The sequence below is a fragment of the Mus caroli genome, chromosome 10 (genome assembly GCF_900094665.2).
Source record: "Mus caroli chromosome 10, CAROLI_EIJ_v1.1, whole genome shotgun sequence".
NCBI classification, from domain to species: domain Eukaryota; kingdom Metazoa; phylum Chordata; class Mammalia; order Rodentia; family Muridae; genus Mus; species Mus caroli.
The window spans coordinates 120570245-120589663 of NC_034579.1; the positions used below are offsets into that span (position 1 = coordinate 120570245).

Consider the following 19419-nt stretch of genomic DNA (forward strand, 5'->3'; position numbering starts at 1 on the left):
AAAAAAAAAAAAAAAGGAAAAAAAGAAAAGAATTCATCAACTCGGGGGCTGGAGAGATGGCTCATCTCTGACTGCTCTTCCAGAGGTCCTGAGTTCAATTCCCAGTAACTACATGGTGGTTCACATCCATCTGTAATGGGGATCCGATGCCCTCTTCTGGTGTGTCTGAAGACAGTGACACTGTACTAACACACATGAAATAAATAAATAAATCTTAAAAAAAAAAAAAAGAATTCATGCACTAATGGCTTGGGTTTGACAAGCATAGTCATTGGAAGTGACTCATATACAATCCTCAATGGATTGCCAACAGGAACCCTTCCAGTCTGGCCCCACTTCAGAATGCTATCTAAGTGATTCCAGACTGGCATGGGTAACCCACGCGACTTCCCACTCCCCTCAGGTTTGCATTGTCGGCCATGGATATGGAGCAGAAGGACTATGACTCCCGCACCGCCCTACATGTCGCTGCAGCTGAAGGTATCTTTTTGGTTTGGGATTTTTTGTTTGTTTTTCATGACAGGGTTTCTCTGTGTGGCCCTGGCTGTCCTGGAACCTGCTCTATAGACTAGGCTTGACTCAAACTCTGCCTCCCAAATGCTTCGATTAAAGGCATGTGCCAGCACTGCCCAACTCAGCTGTAGGTATTCAGAGGGTTAAAGATGGATACCTGAGCAGAGTGGAGGGCCCTTTCTCTTCTACCAGGTGTCCCCTATCATTATGCCCATAAAGGGCAATGGCTAGCTAGTTTTGTCTACCGGTCTTTCAGCCGACAGGGAGACTAGACTGTAACTAGGGGCTGGCAAGAGCAAATATTGAGGACTTCTCTCCTCCCCTCTGGTACAGACTCTAGCTACCGAGGGTCTACACCAAACAGTTCAGGACCTACCTGCACGCTCTCATTTTCCTCCTACCTATATTCATTCCTAGGACACATTGAAGTTGTCAAATTTCTGATCGAGGCTTGCAAAGTGAATCCTTTTGTCAAGGACAGGTGGGTAGTATTTAATCCTAAAGGGAAGGAGGTCAGCCTTCCGGCCATTGTGCATACACATGCAACAATGGCTCTCTCCCCGTCCTCTTTGCCTAACTGTGATCCCTGCTCCTCATAGGTGGGGTAACATTCCCCTGGACGATGCTGTGCAGTTCAACCACCTGGAGGTCGTCAAACTGCTTCAAGATTACCATGACTCCTACTTGCTCTCTGAGACTCAAGCTGAGGCGGCAGCTGAGACCCTGTCCAAAGAGAATCTAGAGAGCATGGTGTGAGCACAGGCCCAGGGGCAGTCCCTGCTCCAGAAAAAGCATGAGCTGGCCACACATTTAACCCACAGCCACCAAAAATACTACAGCAAGCTGCTTCCTTGGGGATCAACACGGCCATTCGGTGACACAGGCCAGTGTTTTCTATGAGAATCAAAGCGCCCCATCCGTTCAGTGCACAGCACAGAGAAAAGCCTCAATGGATACCTGAGCAGAGCTAGCTACAGAGACCTCCAGATACAGCTTGAGAGTAACCCGGGTCTTTACCCAGGTCCCCTTTTCCTCTCTGAAGAAATCATCATGCCAACAAGCAATTTCCTTGGAGAGCCTCTAGCTACATGCATATGTATCTGCCGCAGAGTAAGAGAAACGGGTGAGAGCCAAACCACCCGTTTAGAAGTCTGCGGAGATCTGTCCATCTTAGCCAGGACACGCTGCTACTGCTGACAGCAATTTTATAGACAGAGTATTTTGTGTTCAAATAAACTTTAATTACATGAATTATAATTTTTATTTTATATTTTGCTAAATTCAGTCATTCTCTTTCTCCCCTAAGGACATCATCAGTTATCACTTTTGTAGCACCCAGGGTCAGACAAGTCCAAACTGTATATTCCACATACATATTCAACTGTTTCACCAGGTTTTCCTCAAACCAAAATACTGCTTTTATTAAGTACATTCTATGGCCAAGGGAGATGGGAGTTGTGGGTCTGAACAGGCTCCAAAGTGGATTGTGTAAAGCTGTCTTTTTTCTGGAGCTTTGAACTGTGGCAGATACACAGAAGGAACTTATCAAGGGTAAGGTTTCTGGCACCCTAGCCAGACATGTCTCCCTAGTGTCTCTTTCCCTTTGTCACATAACTGGCACAATGGTTATGGCAAACCGCCTAGGTATCAGGTATCCAGAAGACAGATGGACTCAGAGTGGAGATAGCTGCATTTGGGTTGGACTGACATCTCTAGTGCTGAGGTACAACTCAGGAAGCCAGAACCCAAGAATCTGAGGTGCATCAGAGAAAAGGCCAAGTCTGTGGCTGCCACTCCCCCAGCCAGAGGTAGAGAGCACTTACTCTAGAGAATCTGGTGAACCCCCAAAACAAGTTACATGTGGATAAGGGAAGGGGCCGAGAAACAGGACCGCAGGACTGAACAGTCTAAGGTGCCTGGGCACAAGTAGAAGGACCCAAAGAACTGGCCTGAGGAGGAGATTCCCCTGATGACCTAGGAAACTGGCGACTTTGGCTGTATACCTAGCGTTTACAGAGTAGGGCCCAGGGGAAGATGGCTACAATATTGCACAAAGGATCCCAACAGAATTGTGAGAACTACCAGTTGCTTGAAACAAAGTAAAATCGCTTTAGACACTAAGGGCAGAAAGCTGGCCATGAGCATGATTCAGGGTCTTGGCCACATTAGAGGCCCTTGGGCACTTCGAGTCCTGAGTGGGTTAGCAGCTCTCCATCCCAAAGAGCAAAAGCAGGTGCCACTGGGCCCCGGAAATCTGTCTGTAGTGTGTGGACCACAGAGATCCGACTCACATCCACCAGGCTCAGCTTCTTTGCCTCATAGTCCAGCAGCAGCCCCACCTTCTCTGGTTGCCCAATACCCTTAATTGGGGCTTTTTCGTTGGCCAACATGCTGTGCCACTTGCGCTGGGCATAGGAAAACACCCAGGAACGATCATCAGCACCGACGCAGCTGTCCCGGGACATGTCCACTTCTGCCACTCCTATCCGGAACTGCTGGGAGCGCTTCACTGTTACCTCCCAGTAGTGCCTACCACTGTTGACTGTGGTGTCTCCGAGCACCACTGCCCACTCCCGGAAGCGCTCCAAATTCAGGGCCACCTTGGTGGGTTCCAGTCCCACCAAGCCATATTTGACACCCGTGTCGCCTCTGAAGAGTGCCAGGCTGCTGTGGGCCGTTTTTTCTTCCAGTTTGAAACTGATGCCTGAGGGCAGAGCAAAAAAAGAACCCGTAACCCTGGGGCTGTGTTTGATCTGAAAGCTGTCCAGGCGATGACGGGAAATCGAGAAAAGTCAAAGTCAAATGTTAATATGGAAAGAGCAGAGGTGCCGCTTTAGTAAGACAGCTCTGGGAGCTGCAAATCACTGACTGGGGAAGCCAGAAGCCGGTGCCCCAGGTTTGGAATCTTGCTAGATCAAGGCAGAGGGGAGGAGAAATGAGGAGTGGAGTTCTCTGATCGCGCTCTGGGAATGACACGTTAACTACTTTGGAGTGACAGAGTAAAAAAGAAATATGCCTACCTCTCCGGGATTCCACAGCAGGGACTCCCCATCGCTTGGTGCCCCAGCGGTACAACTTCCAACAGCGTGCAAAGGGCAGCGCCATCTTGTGCCACAGATGCACGGGGCACGCCCCCCAGGGGACACCGACCAATGACTGGTCCGCGCCCGGAGCACGTGGTGCGAGACGCGAGTGTCCTGAGAAATCGGTATCTTGGTGATTTCTAGTCTGGCGAGCTAGACGTATTGATTATATCTCAACTAAGTAGGACACCCCTCACACACACACACACACACACACACACACACACACAGAGCCTGTGTAAACAGAGTCTCTGATTTGTTTGGTTTTCAAACAGGGTCTCCTGTAGCCTGGATTGGCCTGGAACTCATTATGTAGTCTGGGCTGGCCTCAATTTCATAAAAATCTACCTGCCTCTGCCTCCCAAGTGCTGAGACTAAATTAATGCATGCGATACCAAGTCTGGCAAGATAAAAGAAGTATTTTTTTTTTAAGTAGTTTAATCCGAGGGTCGGGGGGAGTGACACACACCCTTAATCGTAGCCCTCAGGAGGCAGAGGCAGGCAGTTTTCTATGAGTTCGAGGCCAGCCTGGTCTACATACCAAGTTCCAGGACAGGCGGAGCACCACACATTATTAAAAAAAAAAAAAAAAGCCTAAATCCGTTTCCCAGAGCCTCAGCATTCTCTTTGGACAGAATGTGTCTACATTCAAGCTTACTGTTCTGTCTTCTGAGACAGAATTACTATGTAACCTTTGCAGGCCTCAAACTCTAGATCCTCCTGCCTCAATTTCCCAAATGGCAGGTTGTGCTCCGTTTTTTATTATTATAGTTTGAGACAGGGTCTCAAGGATCCGCCTGCCTCAGCCCGCGGAGTGTTGGGATTAACAACATGACTTGTGCTCATTATTTTTTTTTTTTTTTTCGAGACAGGGTTTCACTGTGTATCCCTGGCTGTCTTGGAACTCACTCTGTAGACCAGGCTGACCTCGAACTCAGAAATCCGCCTGCCTCTGCCTCCCAGTGCTGGAATAAAAGGCGTGTGCCACTAACGCCCCCAGCTACCTCATTATTTTTTAATGTATAAATGAACTTGAAAGTGTGTGTGTGTGTGTGGGGGGGGGGAGTGGGTGTTGGTGGTGCAGTGACTCATTCTCTCCACCAGGGTTCAGTCAGGCCCAGCCTTTTCAGCCCCGTAACTGTAACTGTAGAGATGCAGTTTAACTTTTTTTTCCCCCCTTCTAATTACAAAGCTACTTTTAATACTTTGAGGTATGTCGCATACCTCAAAACTGGGAAGAGTAACCTCACTTTCCAGGTGTGGCCCAGGGTAAGAGAGGAAGGAAACACGAGAGGGACCTGCAGCAGACTTGCAAAGGGAATGCCGAAGAGAAGGAACTGTATAGCACGGTGGGAAGGTTCTGGCGCCTAGGCGAAGACCAAGAGGGTTGGTCACGAAGCCTTTCTCGTTTGCCTTTTACTGTTTCTGCTGCACGACCTCCGAGTCTCTCCGCCTGCGGGCGGCAGAGGAAAACAATCGTTATCCCGGCGCTTCCCCTTAACCGAGTCGCTCGCTCTCCTTGCTCTGTGCGAGCTTGCACTCGGGTACCGCGGTCCTGTAGCAGCTCCCACCTGCCTCGGTTGCATCCCATCTTCCTCTTCTATTGACTTTTAAACGTCGGAGCAAAAATGTTGAGGGAATTTCCCCTAGAGAGGTTGTGCCTGTTCTGTTAATGTTCGGGTTTGGATAATGAAGAGGGAATGGTTTCAGAACTGGGTCTCTGAAGCACCTATAGATAGACTTGCGCCTTCTTATTCCCTGCCCTCATTTTGTCATGACCACTGAGCTGTAATCCTGGCCCTTTTTAAGATATGGTTGTTTGCTTAATTGTTTTAATTTGTAGACAAGGTCTCACCAAGTTGACATTTCAATTGCAGTTTGACTACATGTCCTTTTTTGCAAGACAACAGTAGCATTTTCCCTCCTGGTGTCTTTTATGTCCCAAGCCATAAGGATTTTGACCTGGTTTACAATACCAGCCATGGCTTTTCTCCTGTGAAGCAGACCTCAAATCTAATTCAAAAGTAGTTCATAGCCTCATGACATTCATGCCACTATTATACACCATGCCAGGCAGAGTTTACCAATAAAGAATATCATTGATGGCTTGTCTCTCTCTTTTATTTTTTAATTTAATTAATTAATTAATTTATTTATTTATTTATTTTTTGGTTTTTCGAGACAGGGTTTCTCTGTGTAGCTCTGGCTGTCCTGGAGCTCACTTTGTAGACCAGGCTGGCCTCGAACTCAGAAATCCGCCTGCCTCTGCCTCCCAAGTGCTGGGACTAAAGGCGTGCGCCACCATGCCCGGCTAATTTAATTTTTAAAAAAATTTATTTACATTTCAAGTGTAATCCCCTTACCCAGTTTCCCCCTCCCGGAAACCCCCTATCCTATCTCCCCTCCCCCTGCTTCTATGACGGTGTTCCTCCATCCACCCACCCACTCCTGCCTCCCCACCTTCGATTCCCCTTCATTGGGACATCTATTGAGCCTTCATAGGACCAAGGACCTCTCCTCCTATTGATGCCTGGCAGGGCTGTCCTCTCTACATATGCAGCTGAAGCCATGTGTACTCCTTGGTTGGTGGCTTAGTCCTTGGGAGCTCTGGGGGGTCTGGTTAGTTGATGTTGTTGTTCTTCCTATGGGGTTACAAAACCCTTGAAGGCTTGTCTCTTCTCTTTTTTTTTTAAAGATTTATTTATTTTATGTATATAAATACACCATTGCTCTCTTCAGACACACCCATTACAGATGGTTGTGAGTCACCATGTGGTTGCTGGGAATTGAACTCAGGACCTCTGGAAGAGCAGTCAGTGCTCTTAACCACTGAGCCATCTCTCCAGCCCTGAAGGCTTGTCTCTTGCATAGTATCTCTGGCACTATGTTATAGAGCCAGTGAGGAGGAAGTTTTAAGTTCAGCTCTAGCTGGATTTCTTTATGTCCTTCAGTGGAAATATTAAGCAATAGAGTCTTACCAGCTAGCTCTGGTTGGTAACTGAAAGCAATGTCAATAGCCTGGGTTGTTTTGGGGACCTCAGGGCACTCGCTAAGCAATAACTTATGGGACTTCCATTTAATAACTCATGTCTTCTGGAAAAGTATTGTCTATCAAACAACATACCCCTCCTTTTTTTCATCATCATCATCATTATTATTATTATGATGTTTGTTTCAGACAGAGTTTCTCTTTTGTAGGCCTGGCTGTCCTGGAACTCATTCTCAGGCTGTCCTCAAATTCACAGAGATCCTCCTGCCTCTGCCTCCCAAGTGCTGAAATTAACAATATGACCCACTACCATCTGGCTCATTTTATTTTATTGTATTGTATTTTTTACTTCTTTCTTTCTTTCGTTCGTTCTTTTGTTCTTTCGTTCTTTCTTTCGTTTGTTTGTTTTTCGAGACAGGGTTTCTCTATGTAGCCCTGGCTGTCCTGGAACTCACTCTGTAGACCAGGCTGGCCTCGAACTCAGAGATCCTCCTGCCTCTGCCTCCCAAGTGCTGGGATTAAAGGCATGTGCCACCACCGCCCGGCATTACTTTTTATTTTCCAAGACAGGGTTTCTCTGTATTGCCCGGGCTGTCCTGGAACTTGCTCTGTAGACCAGCATCTACATACATATAAAATTCAAAGAGAGAGATATTTATAGATGAAGGCATCTAAGGAGATAAGGTAGGAAAACCTACAAAGGTGCAACCCTAGAGGGTGACAACAGGTATGTGAAGCAACATGCATGGAATACAGCTCTGACCTACAGGGAGCATAGGTGTGCCTGGCCATAGAAAGGTGACAGGCTGGGCAGGAACAAGACGGATCGATGTCTTTATTTCTCTGTATCTTGAGTTACATGTTGGACTTCAAAATACATAGGGTCCTGGTCTGACCCAAGTGCTAACTGGAGCCTTTTACTGTGGATGGGAGAGGGATGATGAACTGGGAGCTTGGTGATTGTTCTAGACTATGCCAGGAGTCAGCAAAGTGTAACCAGAGAAAGCGAGAGAAGGGGGTTGGCCTCAGGAGCCAGCCAAAGGGGCTGCTGGGCTGGCTCGTGTTGTGTTGTGGCCTTTGTCCTACTGGAACTGCCCACACAATGGGGCTGGGTTACATGCTGACATGGCGTTCTGAATGTGGAGCTAGGATAGAGAGTCTACATGATGGGGACAGAAATGGATGGTCACCTGTCCCCAAGGACCGGATCTCTATTTGTGAATATTGAAATCGCTGGAGAGGATGTTTAACGAGTGATGACACACTTAGGTTAAAGGTATGTCTAGAGACAGAGGCAGGTGGATCTCAATGAGTTCAAGGTGTATAGACAAAGTTTCAAGATACCTAGGGCTTACATAGATAGAGAGAACCTAACTTTAAAAACAGTCATGATAAAAGCCAGGCATGTTAGTGCAAATACTTGGGAAGCAGAGGCAGAAGGATCATGAGTTTGAGGCCAGCTTCAGGTACATATCAAGTTTGAGGTAAGTCTGATCTACATAATAAGACCTTGCTTCAAACAGTGACTGGAGATACAGCTCAGTGGTTAAGAGCATTTGCTGCTCTTCCAGAGGACCTGAGTTCAGTTCCCAGCAATCATATCAGGCAGCTCACAACTACCAGGGACTCTAGTTCCCAGAGATATGAGGCCTCTGACTTCCCAGGATAACTACACTCATTTGGATACGCGCACATGCGTGTGCGTGCGCGCGCACACACACACACACATCTACACCACAATTAAAAATAATAAAAACAGAAGCCGGGAGTGGTGGCGCACGCCTTTAATCCCAGCACTCGGGAGGCAGAGGCAGGCGGATTTCTGAGTTCGAGGCCAGCCTGGTCTACAAAGTGAGTTCCAAGACAGCCAGGGCTACACAGAGAAACCCTGTCTCGAAAAACCAAAAAAAATAAAAACAGATCTTTAAGACAAACAAAAACATATAAGACTAAGTGGAGTGATGCCTATGCCTAGGAGGTAGAGGGAAGTGGCCTAAGGATTCTAGGCTAGTTTTGGCTACATAGGCACCCTGTCTCAAAAAATAAATAAAAAAGAAACAGGGCTGAGGACATGGCTCAGTGGTGAAGACACTTGCCACCTGGCCATGCAAGCTTAATTCATGGAATCCATATAAAGACGGAAGGAGGAAAACAACTCCACAAAGTTGTCCTCCAACCTCCACAAACACAACACTGCACGTGCACTTGCGTGCACGAAAACACACACACACACACACATACACACACACACATACACACATAATAGTAATAAGTCAAATATATATAAAGGCATAGTTGTTTTTGAAACTCCCCTTTTTTTAAACTTACAAATCCCTTTTCTTCTATGGTTTCTATTGAAAGGAACACTTGAGGGGCTTGATAGGTCGCTTGCTTGGTAGAATGCTTATCAACACGCACGAAGCCCTTGGGCCAAGCCCAGTACCACATAAACTGGGTGTAGTAGTTGCATATCAAGTTGAAAGCGGCATGAGCTATAGGGAGAAAAATGGGCCAGTTGTGGTGGTACACATCTGGTAAGATTTGCTGAAGGGAGCAGAGGCAGGAGGACCAGGAGTTCAAGGTCAGCCTGGGCTACACATTTGGGCTGGAGAGATGGCTCAGCAGTAAAGAGCACCGATTGTTCTTTCAGAGGTCCTGAGTTCAAACCCCAGCAACCACATGGTGGCTCACAACCATCTATCATGAGATCTGTTGCATGTAATGTAATGATCTCTTCTGGTGTGTCTCAAGACAGCTACAGTGTATTAATATACATAAAATAAATAAAATCTTTTTTTTTTTTAAGGGAAGAGAAAAGGAAAGAGAGCTAATTGGTGAAGCCCTGGAGAAAAGAGGGTACAATCTATTTTCCAAACTTTCGCAAGAGCCCCAGGGCTGGTGAGACAGTGGTGGTAAACATTTGCTGTGCAGTTGGAGAGCCTGATTTTGAGTCCCAGAACCCATGTGACAACTGGGCCTGGTGGCTCTGTAACCCCAGCACTCTTATAAGGGGAGGGCAGGCACAGACAGCATATCCCCAGAAACTTGTGAGCCATGAAGTCAGGCTTTCCTACTGGTGAACCAGGAAGAGTTTGCCTCAAACAAGGTGGGCTATGAGCAACAAGACTCACTAGATGGTGGTATTGCACATGATCCCAGCACTCAGGAGGCAGAGGCAGTGCCTGTGAGTTTGAGACCAGCCTGGTGTACAGTGATAGTTCCAGGATAGCCAGGGCTACACAGAGAAACCCCATTGAGAGGGAGGGAGGGTGCCATGGGTAAACATACACATGAACTCATTGAAAGATACACATGCAGTCATATGTAAAGATACACATGTACTCATATGTAGACATACACATGTACTCATATGTAGACATATACATGCACTCATATATAAACATACACATGCACTCATGCGAACATGTACATACACACACGATTTAAAAAAATATTTTTTTTAGGGTGTAGGGAAATGCCAGGGCAGGAAGTTGGGAGTGGGTGGGTGGGTGAGGGAGCACCCTCATAGAGACAGGGGGAGAAGGGATGGGATAGGGGGTTCCGAAGGGGAGACCTGGAGAGGGAAAACATTTGAAATATAAATAAAGAAAATATCCAATTAAAAAAATTTTTTTAGCCGGGCGTGGTGGTGCACGCCTTTAATCCCAGCACTCGGGAGGCAGAGGCAGGCGGATTTCTGAGTTCCAGGACAGCCTGGTCTACAAAGTGAGTGCCAGGACAGCCAGGGCTACACAGAGAAACCCTGTCTCGAAAAACCAAAAAAAAAAAAAAATAATAATAATAAAATAAAATAAATTTTTTTTAAAAGCCTACAGAACAGGAAGTGTTCAATGGTAGAACACTTATTTGGTTTACACAGGGTCTAAGTTCAGTCCCCAGCATTTCCAAAATCAATAGACAAACAAACTGGTCTGTTCAATTTTCCAGAAATGGTGTCTCATGCCTTTCACCCCAGCATTCGAGGTGAAGGCAGAGACAGGAGGGCCTCTGTGAGTTCAAGGCTTGTCTCCTCTACACAGTGAGTTCCAAGACAGCCAGGGCTACAAAAGGAAACCCTGTCTCAGAGAGAGAGAGAGAGAGAGAGAGAGAGAGAGAGAGAGAGAGAGATCTGGTTATTAGCTCTGTTCTGTTTTACGGTGTTAAGGACCAGACCTGGAGCCTCTGCATGCTGTGAAAGTGCTCTCGAAATAGCTGCACCCCCAGCACCTTCCACCTGTTGAGGTTCATAAGGGAAAAGAGAGTAAGAGAGGAGGGGGGTGGGGCGAGAAAAACCGATACCAGAAGCCAGGGCAGCAAGCCTGGTCTGGCACTACTCCTTGTCTCATGACTTGCTGGGATGGTGTGTTTTTGTTTTTGTTTTTTTCGGGACAGGGTTTCTCTGTATAGCCCTGGCTGTCCTGGAACTCACTCTGTAGACCAGGCTGGCCTCGAACTCAGAAATCCACCTGCCTCTGCCTCCCGAGTGCTGGGATTAAAGGCGTGCACCACCACTGCCTGGCGATGGTGTGCATTTTTATTCGTTTGGTTTAGTTTTAGTTTTTTTCATATATTATTTAAAATAAACAATGAGGGAGGCACTCGTGTGGAGATCAGAGAACAATTTGCTGGAGTCAGTTCTCTTCCTCTCTCTTCCCAGGTCAGCAGGCTTGGAAGCAAATGTCTCTACACAGGCATCTTGAAGGCCCAGAGGACCTTGGTGGAAGCAGTCCGTGAGGCCCCGTGCCCCAGTGGCAGCTCCATGGTGAACATGGTCTCTCACCCTGTGGTGCAGCCAGCCCTGGCTTTGAGGGCTGCTGTGGTCTGCCTGGCACAGATGTTTGGTGGGGTCAGCCAGGCGCAGACAAGTCTAGCTCTGGCTCTGCTGTAGCTCTGCGCCCACATCACTTGGCCCTGTCCAGGGGATGCTTATGTTCTGAGCCAAAGCACAGCAGCCATCCTGGCCTAGTTGCTTTAGACCTGCCACTGCTCCAGGTGCCTGTGGTGAGCTGCTCACCCAGGGACACAGCTGTCCCTGCCCCGAACAGGACGATGACACGGAGCAGGTACTGAGCTAGTTGTCTGATAGGGCTTTAAGGATAAGTTTGAGAGAAGAATACAACTCTGCCAATCTCTCCATAAGCCACGCTCACTGTGAGACAAGTGTGTCCACTGCGTAAGACTCAACAGTTCAGGATTTGGAGTGACTTGCTTCAGATCTCTCTCTTCAACCTTAGGTGAGTTGTATTAGTCAACTGCCTGTCATTATAAGAGAAAACCTCCAGACAGTTAACTTTAACTTATGAAGAGGAAAGTTTTTACTTCAGTGCACGGTTCTGAAGGTTCCAGTCCAAACCTGAGTGACTCCATGGTCTTGGGCCTCTGGCAAGTGCGGCACATGTACAGGTGAAAAAGTATGGCAGAGGCGGTTTTCACTGTGAGCCGGGAAGCACAGCAAAGGGGAAGAGGGAGAAGAAACCAGTGCTGAGAATCCCCTCTGAGGGCGCTCCTCCTTGACCTGAAGACCTCATACAGGAACAGTTTCCTCGTGGTCCTGCCACCTCCCCATGGTACCACCCTGGGAACCAGGCCATTTAGCACACTGACCACTGGAGAACACTGTTGGTTTTTGTTGTTGTTGTTGTTTTGTTGTTGTTGATGTTTTGTTTTTTTTAAGATTTATTTTATTATTATACCTAAGTATACTGTAGCTGTCTTCAGATGCACCAGAAGAGGGCGTCAGATCTCATAACGGATGGTTGTGAGCCACCAGAACTCAGGACCTTCGGAAGAGCAGTCGGTGCTCTTAACCACTGAGCCATCTCTTCAGTCCGAGAACACAGTTTTTTTTTTTTTTTTTTTTTTTTTTTTATCTACGAGAACACAGTTTTTATTCAAGCCATTGCCTGGGCAGAGTGTGGAACTCAGGCCGTGAGAGGAACATCCTCCCACCCCTGGACTCACAGATGAGCAGGAATTGCCATGGAGACCGGGATCAGAGCTTGTTCACCATCTCCACGTGGCTCCCAGCCATGACCTGGAGGGACCGGTAGGGAAGCCGTGACCTGGGAGCAGAGGAACTGGCCGAGTTTCCCTGATGGCTGCATCAGTAGCAGCAGTGTGACTTCCTGTCACTGTCAAGCAAGGGCTTGGGCGAGGTCAGACTCACATCTCAAGGAAAACACAACCTGCTTTCATTTTTTTTTTTTTTTAAATCTAGGTTAAGACTGAGTGTAGTGGCATGCACCTAAAATCCTAGTTACTCAGAACCTTTGGTGAGATTGTGAATTCAAGGCCAGCCTGGTCTATAGTGGGGGCCCTGTCTCAAAAATAAACTAAGCTGGGGGCTGGTGAGATGGCTCAGTGGGTAAGAGCACCCGACTGCTCTTCCGAAGGTCCAGAGTTCAGGTCCCAGCAACCACATGGTGGCTCACAACCATCCACAACGAGATCTGGCGCCCTCTTCTGGAGTGTCTGAAGACAGCTACAGTGTACTTATATATAATAAATAAATTAAAAAAAAAAAAATAAACTAAGCTAATAGAAACAAATTGATATGCTAATTGTGTCAATATATGTAAGACTTAAGCCACTTTTATGAACTTAAATCTCCAGTTGGGGTTTTAATTGAATGTGTTTATTACTTACTTTGTGAATGCCAGGGCATGCGTGTAGGGGTCAGTGGGCAACCTGAGACAATTGTTCTCTCCTTCCACTGAGTGGGTCTGAGGACTCAAACTCAGATCTTCAGGCTTGGTAGCAAGCACCTTAACTCACTGAGCCATATTACTGGCCCCTCCTTGTGTTTAAATTGAGGGGCCTGATGTGAAGAGAAAGGGCCTGGGGTTCAGTTATCCACAGAGCTATTAATAAGTTTTGTTTGCCTTTTTTAAAGATTTATTTATTATATAAGTACACTGTAGCTGTCTTCAGACACACCAGAAGAGGGCATCAGATCTCATTATAGAAGGTTGTGAGCCACCATATGGTTGCTGGGATTTGAACTAATGACCCCTGGAAAAGCAGTCAGCGCTCTTAACCTCTGAGCCATCTCTTCAGCCCCCCTGTCTGTTTTTTGAGACAAGGTTTCCTTTATAGTTTAGGCAGGTTTCAAACTCATATGTAGCCCAGGCTGGCCTCAAACTGAATGCAAGTGTTCCTGTCACCATGCTGTTCTTTGTCAATCTGGGAACACAGAACACCCTTTGTTTATATCCTCTCTCATTGTCCTATATACAGTCCTCCTCGTTTATTTTTAAACTTCTCAAAAATTTTATTTTTAATTTATGCATGTGAATGTTCAGTTGTGTACATGTATATGTGCATATGTATGTATGTATGTATGTACATCATACATACACTTGGTGCCCACAGAGGTCACAAGAGCATGTTAAGATTTTTCCATTCTGGGCTGGAGAGATGGCTCAGTGGTTAAGAGTAACGTCTGCTCTTCGAGAGGTCCTGAGTTCAATTCCCAGCAACCACATGGTGGTTCACAACCGTCTGTAATGAGATCAGATGCCCTCTTCTGGTGTGTCTGAAGACAGCTACAATGTACTCATTTACTTAAGTTAAATAATAATAATAATAAAAAAGGTTCCCCATTCTGGAGTTATAAATGGTTGTAAGCGGGAACATGTGGGTGATGGGAAGCAAACCCAGGTCCTCTGCAAGAGGACCAGATGTTCATTTTAACTGCTGGGACATCTCTCCAGCAACTACTTATGTATTTTTAAGTGAGGTCTCACTATGTATCTTCAGGATTCACTATGTATCTTCAGGACTCTGTTTGAACTCAAAACCCTCCTGCCTCATTACAGACACAAGACAATGTGTGCTCTCCTCTTTGAGTGGCTTTATTTCATCTGGATGTATACCGGAAGCCGTATTTTTAATTTTACTTTGGTTGAACCCAGGTCTCCTACAGGGTAGGTAAACCCTGTACCACCCAGACTACATCTCATCCAGTTAACTCCCCACCCCCTTTTTTTACGTTTATAAAAAGATTATCACAGCATACGTATTTTCTCTTTTAGTTTTAATGTGTAAACGTGTATGAACATTTTGCCTGTGGGTGTGTATGTGCACCGCATATGTGCCTGGTGCCTGTGGAGGACGTCACCGAGGACATTAGATCCCTTGGAACTGGAGTTATGGGTGCTTGTGAGCCACCATCCGGGTGCCTCTGCGAGACAATGCATGCTCTTGCCTTCTGAGCCCTCTCCCCAGCCTATAAAGTTTTGTTTGATTTTGCTTTTGTTTTGCCGGGGTTTTGAGACAGTCTTCCTATATAGTCCTGGGCAGCCTGGTACTTTTTATGTAGTCTAGGTTGGTCATGAGCTTGCTGCTTAAGTCTTGGGCACTATCATTCTAATCTTGGTAGAGGTGGTCCTCCATGCCCCATGTCCCTGTGGAAGCTTTGTGCCAGGCAGGAGACTCTCACCCTATGTGACTAGTCCTGGCTCTGAGTGTGGGTGTGGTGAGCCTGGCACGGATACTTGGGAGTGAGGTCCTCTGTCCCCTCTTAACCTTTATAGTTCTGTCTTATGTTGTAGCTGAAACACTTCTGTCACTTTGTATCCTCACATCCACCTGCCTCAGCATAAGCTCAGAGGGTCTCTACTCCTATCTATGATATGCTAACCTTGCTCCTCTCTGAGGCCATTTCCTGCAGGCAGCACAAACCCTGCATTTTCTGGGGTTGATGGAGGTGACTGGGATCTGGGTGCATCACTGGGTGAGTGAGATGCTATGAAGGTTACAGGACCTGAAGTCAGGAGTCTTTTGAGATGCTCCTGGGATGTTAAAGGGTCCATGGATGTTACTGTTTCTCTTCATCAGTCCCTGTGAGTGCCCCTGGTCTTGACAACTTCCCCTGCTGTTCTGTGGGTTACAGGGGCCCTCCACAGTCACTGTACTGTCTGCACCATCCAACTCCAAGTTGCACATTGCAGGACAGAAACTCCCTAATGTGTTCCTTCTCACTCCCCACTGGAGAAGAGGCACTGGCTGAGCCATCCCTACAGGGTCTGCTCCAGGGCTTCACATGAAAAGCTCTGCTGACCTGTATGACTTCCCAGGTGGAGAAGTCTGTCTCGGAACCCCATTTTTCCTTCTCTACTCACACAGCCCCACTCTCCTAGGCCCCATGTCCCTCTCTGAAGCTGCACAGAGCTGAACCTCTTTCCCCTTGACCCAGATTTTTCTGTGTCTGGGTTGAGGGTGAGCACTCCAGTCTTGCTCTCAGCTGTCCTGGAGAACAGACTGAGCTGCTTTGCCAAGTGACTGTTTCTTCTCATCCACCACCTCCTGCTACCTCACATGGCTTAGGAAAAGGCACAACGTGGCAAGAAAGTGGGAAAATGGACCACGTTTCCTCCTTCTGGGACCCCAACCCCACTTTCAGATCATGCTCCCCCCTCCTCTGGTTTAAAAGGGCAGGCTGATGGTTTGGAAAGGGAGGCGCTGGCATGGCCAGGGGGTAGGGAACTCCGGGGCTCTGAGAAAGCCAGACACAGCAGAACTATTCAGTTCCAGAGCTGCAGGGTCCACAGATTCCAGTCCAAACCAGCCAATGGGAGAAGGCCCCCTAATCCCAGGGAACTAAAGAATTCTCTTCAGTTATTCAATTCCCCTGCTGCACCCCACTCCTTACCCCCTCCCCCACCCTTAACCCCGATAGACTCAAGGGAGCCAGAGACCCCCATGAGCGAGCCCACCCTATCTTAGAGGAAGTGAACTCAACCTAACTACCTTCCAAGAAATTTGAGGAATGTTTTAAACCAGGTGTCAGTCAGGACTATACTATGAACCTCAGCTTTGACACAGACAGACACACTGTTCCAGTTCTCCATCCATGGACCCCATACTTCTGGCTCCTTGGCTCCTGCGCTCATCCCCGCCCCTCCCGCTGCTGTGGAGAGAGAAAAGGGAATCCAACCTCTTTATCAGAAGTTCGATTCAGACCTCCACAGCTGTGAAGGGGTTAAGAGGCAGAGCCAATTACCTCAACCTGCCCCTCCCAGGGATTAAGAGTCCTCTATAAAGGGGACTGTCAACCCAGGCAGGTCCAGGGGGTTATTAGGGACCCAGGCACTGTGTTCACCCCCACTGCCATGTGGGAACTTCGTTCTGCCTCCTTTTGGAGGGCCATATTTGCTGAGTTCTTTGCCACCCTCTTCTATGTCTTCTTTGGGCTGGGAGCCTCGCTACGTTGGGCCCCCGGGCCCCTACACGTCTTGCAAGTGGCTTTGGCCTTTGGCCTGGCCTTGGCTACATTGGTGCAGACTGTGGGTCACATCAGTGGAGCCCATGTCAACCCTGCGGTCACTTTTGCTTTCCTTGTGGGCTCCCAGATGTCCTTGCTCCGGGCTTTCTGCTATATAGCAGCCCAGCTTCTGGGAGCCGTGGCTGGGGCGGCTGTGCTGTACAGCGTCACTCCACCAGCTGTCCGAGGAAACCTATCGCTCAACACGGTAAGGGCTGGCTAAGGGTTGGGGAATACAGTGTCCTGACTGTTGGCCTGGCATGCTTGCTCATGGGTGTGTGTGTGTGTGTGTGTGTGTGTGTGTGCATGTGTGTGAGCCATAAGTGCTCTGGAGGGGAAAGGAAAGCATAGAGCCCTCCGTGGTGAATCCAGAAAGTTGAGTTCAAGTCCCCTTTCCTTCTAACTCTTTTGAGCTGGAGGGCCAGGGGTGGAGGTGGGGCGGGCGCAGGACTCTAGTCCCAGCCTTCCTACATAACCAAAGAGTCCTTCTGCCTCTACTCACCACCCCCTCCCCCAAGTGCTAAGATTACAGACAGGTACACCCAAACACATCCAGTTTATGTAGTGCTGGGAATGGAACCAGGGCCTCATGCATGCTAACAGGCAAGTCACATCAAATGAGCTGCACACCCAGCTCTTCTTCCCTCCTCTACCCCTTAAGACAGGGTTTCTCTGTGTAGCCCTGGCTATCCTGGTAGCTCTGTAGACTAGGGTGACCTCAGATTTACAGAGGAGGCCTGCCTCTGCCTCCTGAATGCTGGGATTAAAGGCATGTGTCACCACTGCCAGGCCAGGCTCTTAGATTTATTTTACTTTATAAAGTCTCAGTTTCCCCTCTCATGTGAGTGAGTGCAATCATTTCTACAACAAAGAAGCTCTGTTAGGATAGAAACACTGGCTTGGGAGGGCTACGCATCCTCTCCCGGGAACTGAACTGTAAGGGGTGTCTGCTTCAAGTGGGAACAGCATGGCAGTGCTAACGGTTGCCTCTGTTTCTGTTCCCTTTGGCCAGCTGCATGCTGGGGTGAGCGTGGGCCAGGCCACCACTGTGGAGATCTTCCTGACGCTCCAGTTCGTGCTCTGCATCTTTGCTACATACGACGAGAGGCGGAATGGCCGCATGGGCTCTGTAGCCCTGGCTGTTGGCTTCTCCCTCACCCTGGGGCACCTCTTTGGGGTAAGCAAGAGAGGTGGGAAATTTCTTACTCAAGGAATCTAGGGACCAACTTATAAGGGTTCTTTCCTTCCTACTCCACCTTTAATCCTAAGTATTATATACCCTATCCAGTACCAGTTGGTACAAAGGGATAAACTTTCTTATAACTGTTATATATAATCCTTCTTGACTTTAGGATGGAAAGTTATACATCATGAATAGAACTGTTCTTCTGGGGCCATAAGTCTGTCCCTAGATGGAATATCAGTGCTACTCTCTACCTTGGAGATGTATGAAGCTGGTATTACCGAATTAGCTGATGGCTAGAGACAAGACAGCAGCTCTCACCAGCCATAGGGGCTGTAAAGAAGAGAAGCTGGAAGAGTTGGGTGGGGTGTCTCAGTGGCAACTGTGTCTTTTGCAGATGTATTACACTGGTGCGGGGATGAACCCAGCCCGCTCCTTCGCTCCTGCCATCCTCACCCGGAACTTCAGCAACCACTGGGTAAGTTAGAGTACAGGGTAAGTCACAGAGCACTTTTGGATGGGGCTGGACTGCTGCCAGCACGCAGCTGAGGAGGCTATTACAGACCTTGGCATGCTTACACGTGCACATTGCACTATTCTGCCGAAAGGAGAAGCTCTTAGCTGGGTCTGGTGATACATGCCTGTAGTGCCGACACTTGGGCGGCTGATGCAGGAGGACTACTCGAACCCGGGAAGTTGGGGTCAGCACGGATGACATAGCAAGACCTCATTTCTAAAACAAATGGACAGGGAGCTCTTACTTCTAGGGAGCTTCTCTTGTTAGCTGGCGATTTTTACTGCGCATTCGCTGGACGTGAGAACGAGAGGCTACTGGGTGGTCAACACATTTAAGACAGAAGCTTCTGGTTTCAGGGGTCAGAATGTATGCACGGGGCCCGGGCAGCACCTTAGTTTTAAGACTTACTCGTCTTTTACATGATTCTGACTAATACCTCATTCTTTGCCTCTATCCATCAGTTATAAAATAGGGTATTATAAAAAAGCAAATGTGAAAGTTATCTGTATTATGCATCTGGCACAGACTCTGGCATGGAGTAACTGTCAATTAATAATGGTAACGCTTATATTGCTTTGGGCATCTCAAGATAAACAGGAAAATAATTTAAAAGAATCTGAGAAAATGAACAGCCATGTCCACAGCAGCATTAGTTACAACAGCCAAGAGTAAAAGCAGCCCTAATTCCCCTCGCTAGATGAACAGGAAAATCAAACACGGCCTGTGTGTACATGGAGTATTATTCTGCTATAAAAAAGAATAGGCTGGGTGTTGGTGGCGCACGCCTTTAATCCCAGCACTTGGGAGGCAGAGGCAGGCGGATTTCTGAGTTCGAGGCCAGCCTGGTCTACAGAGTGAGTTCCAGGACAG

The 19419-nt window shown here is 47.7% G+C and overlaps 3 protein-coding genes across 4 annotated transcripts in view; 2 read left to right on the top strand and 1 right to left on the bottom strand.

Annotated features, from left to right (window-relative positions):
* The window catches only part of Gls2 (glutaminase 2), a 15965-nt gene extending 14195 nt beyond the window's left edge, over window positions 1–1770 (top strand). Inside the window, exons 16-18 of one of the 2 annotated variants that reach the window (XM_021175337.2) lie at window positions 404–480; window positions 931–994; window positions 1113–1770. In XM_021175337.2, the coding sequence (XP_021030996.1) occupies window positions 404–480; window positions 931–994; window positions 1113–1269 (298 nt within the window). In that variant the 3' untranslated portion in view covers window positions 1270–1770. The remainder of the gene's footprint in view (window positions 1–403; window positions 481–930; window positions 995–1112) is intronic. The other variant, XM_021175338.2, reaches the window with a different exon arrangement.
* On the bottom strand, window positions 1733–3647 carry Spryd4 (SPRY domain containing 4). Its single transcript, XM_021175339.2, has 2 exons — window positions 3534–3647; window positions 1733–3217 (listed from the first exon to the last, which is right to left on the bottom strand). The coding sequence occupies exons 1-2, from the start codon at window positions 3616–3618 to the stop codon at window positions 2679–2681; spliced, it is 624 nt and encodes a 207-aa protein (XP_021030998.1). The 5' UTR covers window positions 3619–3647; the 3' UTR covers window positions 1733–2678.
* Window positions 3648–16670: 13023 nt separating this feature from the next.
* The window catches only part of Mip (major intrinsic protein of lens fiber), a 5139-nt gene continuing 2390 nt past the window's right edge, over window positions 16671–19419 (top strand). The window contains exons 1-3 of the mRNA XM_021174942.1: window positions 16671–17057; window positions 17862–18026; window positions 18430–18510. Coding sequence (XP_021030601.1) covers window positions 16698–17057; window positions 17862–18026; window positions 18430–18510 — 606 coding nt within the window. The 5' untranslated portion in view covers window positions 16671–16697. The remainder of the gene's footprint in view (window positions 17058–17861; window positions 18027–18429; window positions 18511–19419) is intronic.

Bases quoted from the DNA above. Each gene is read 5' to 3' on its own strand.
- Spryd4 (XM_021175339.2), bottom strand. From the start codon at position 3,618: ATGGCGCTGCCCTTTGCACGCTGTTGGAAGTTGTACCGCTGGGGCACC. The intron at 3,218-3,533 runs GTAGGCATATTT...CTCTGCCCTCAG, and splicing joins TGCTGTGGAATCCCGGAGAG to GCATCAGTTTCAAACTGGAA.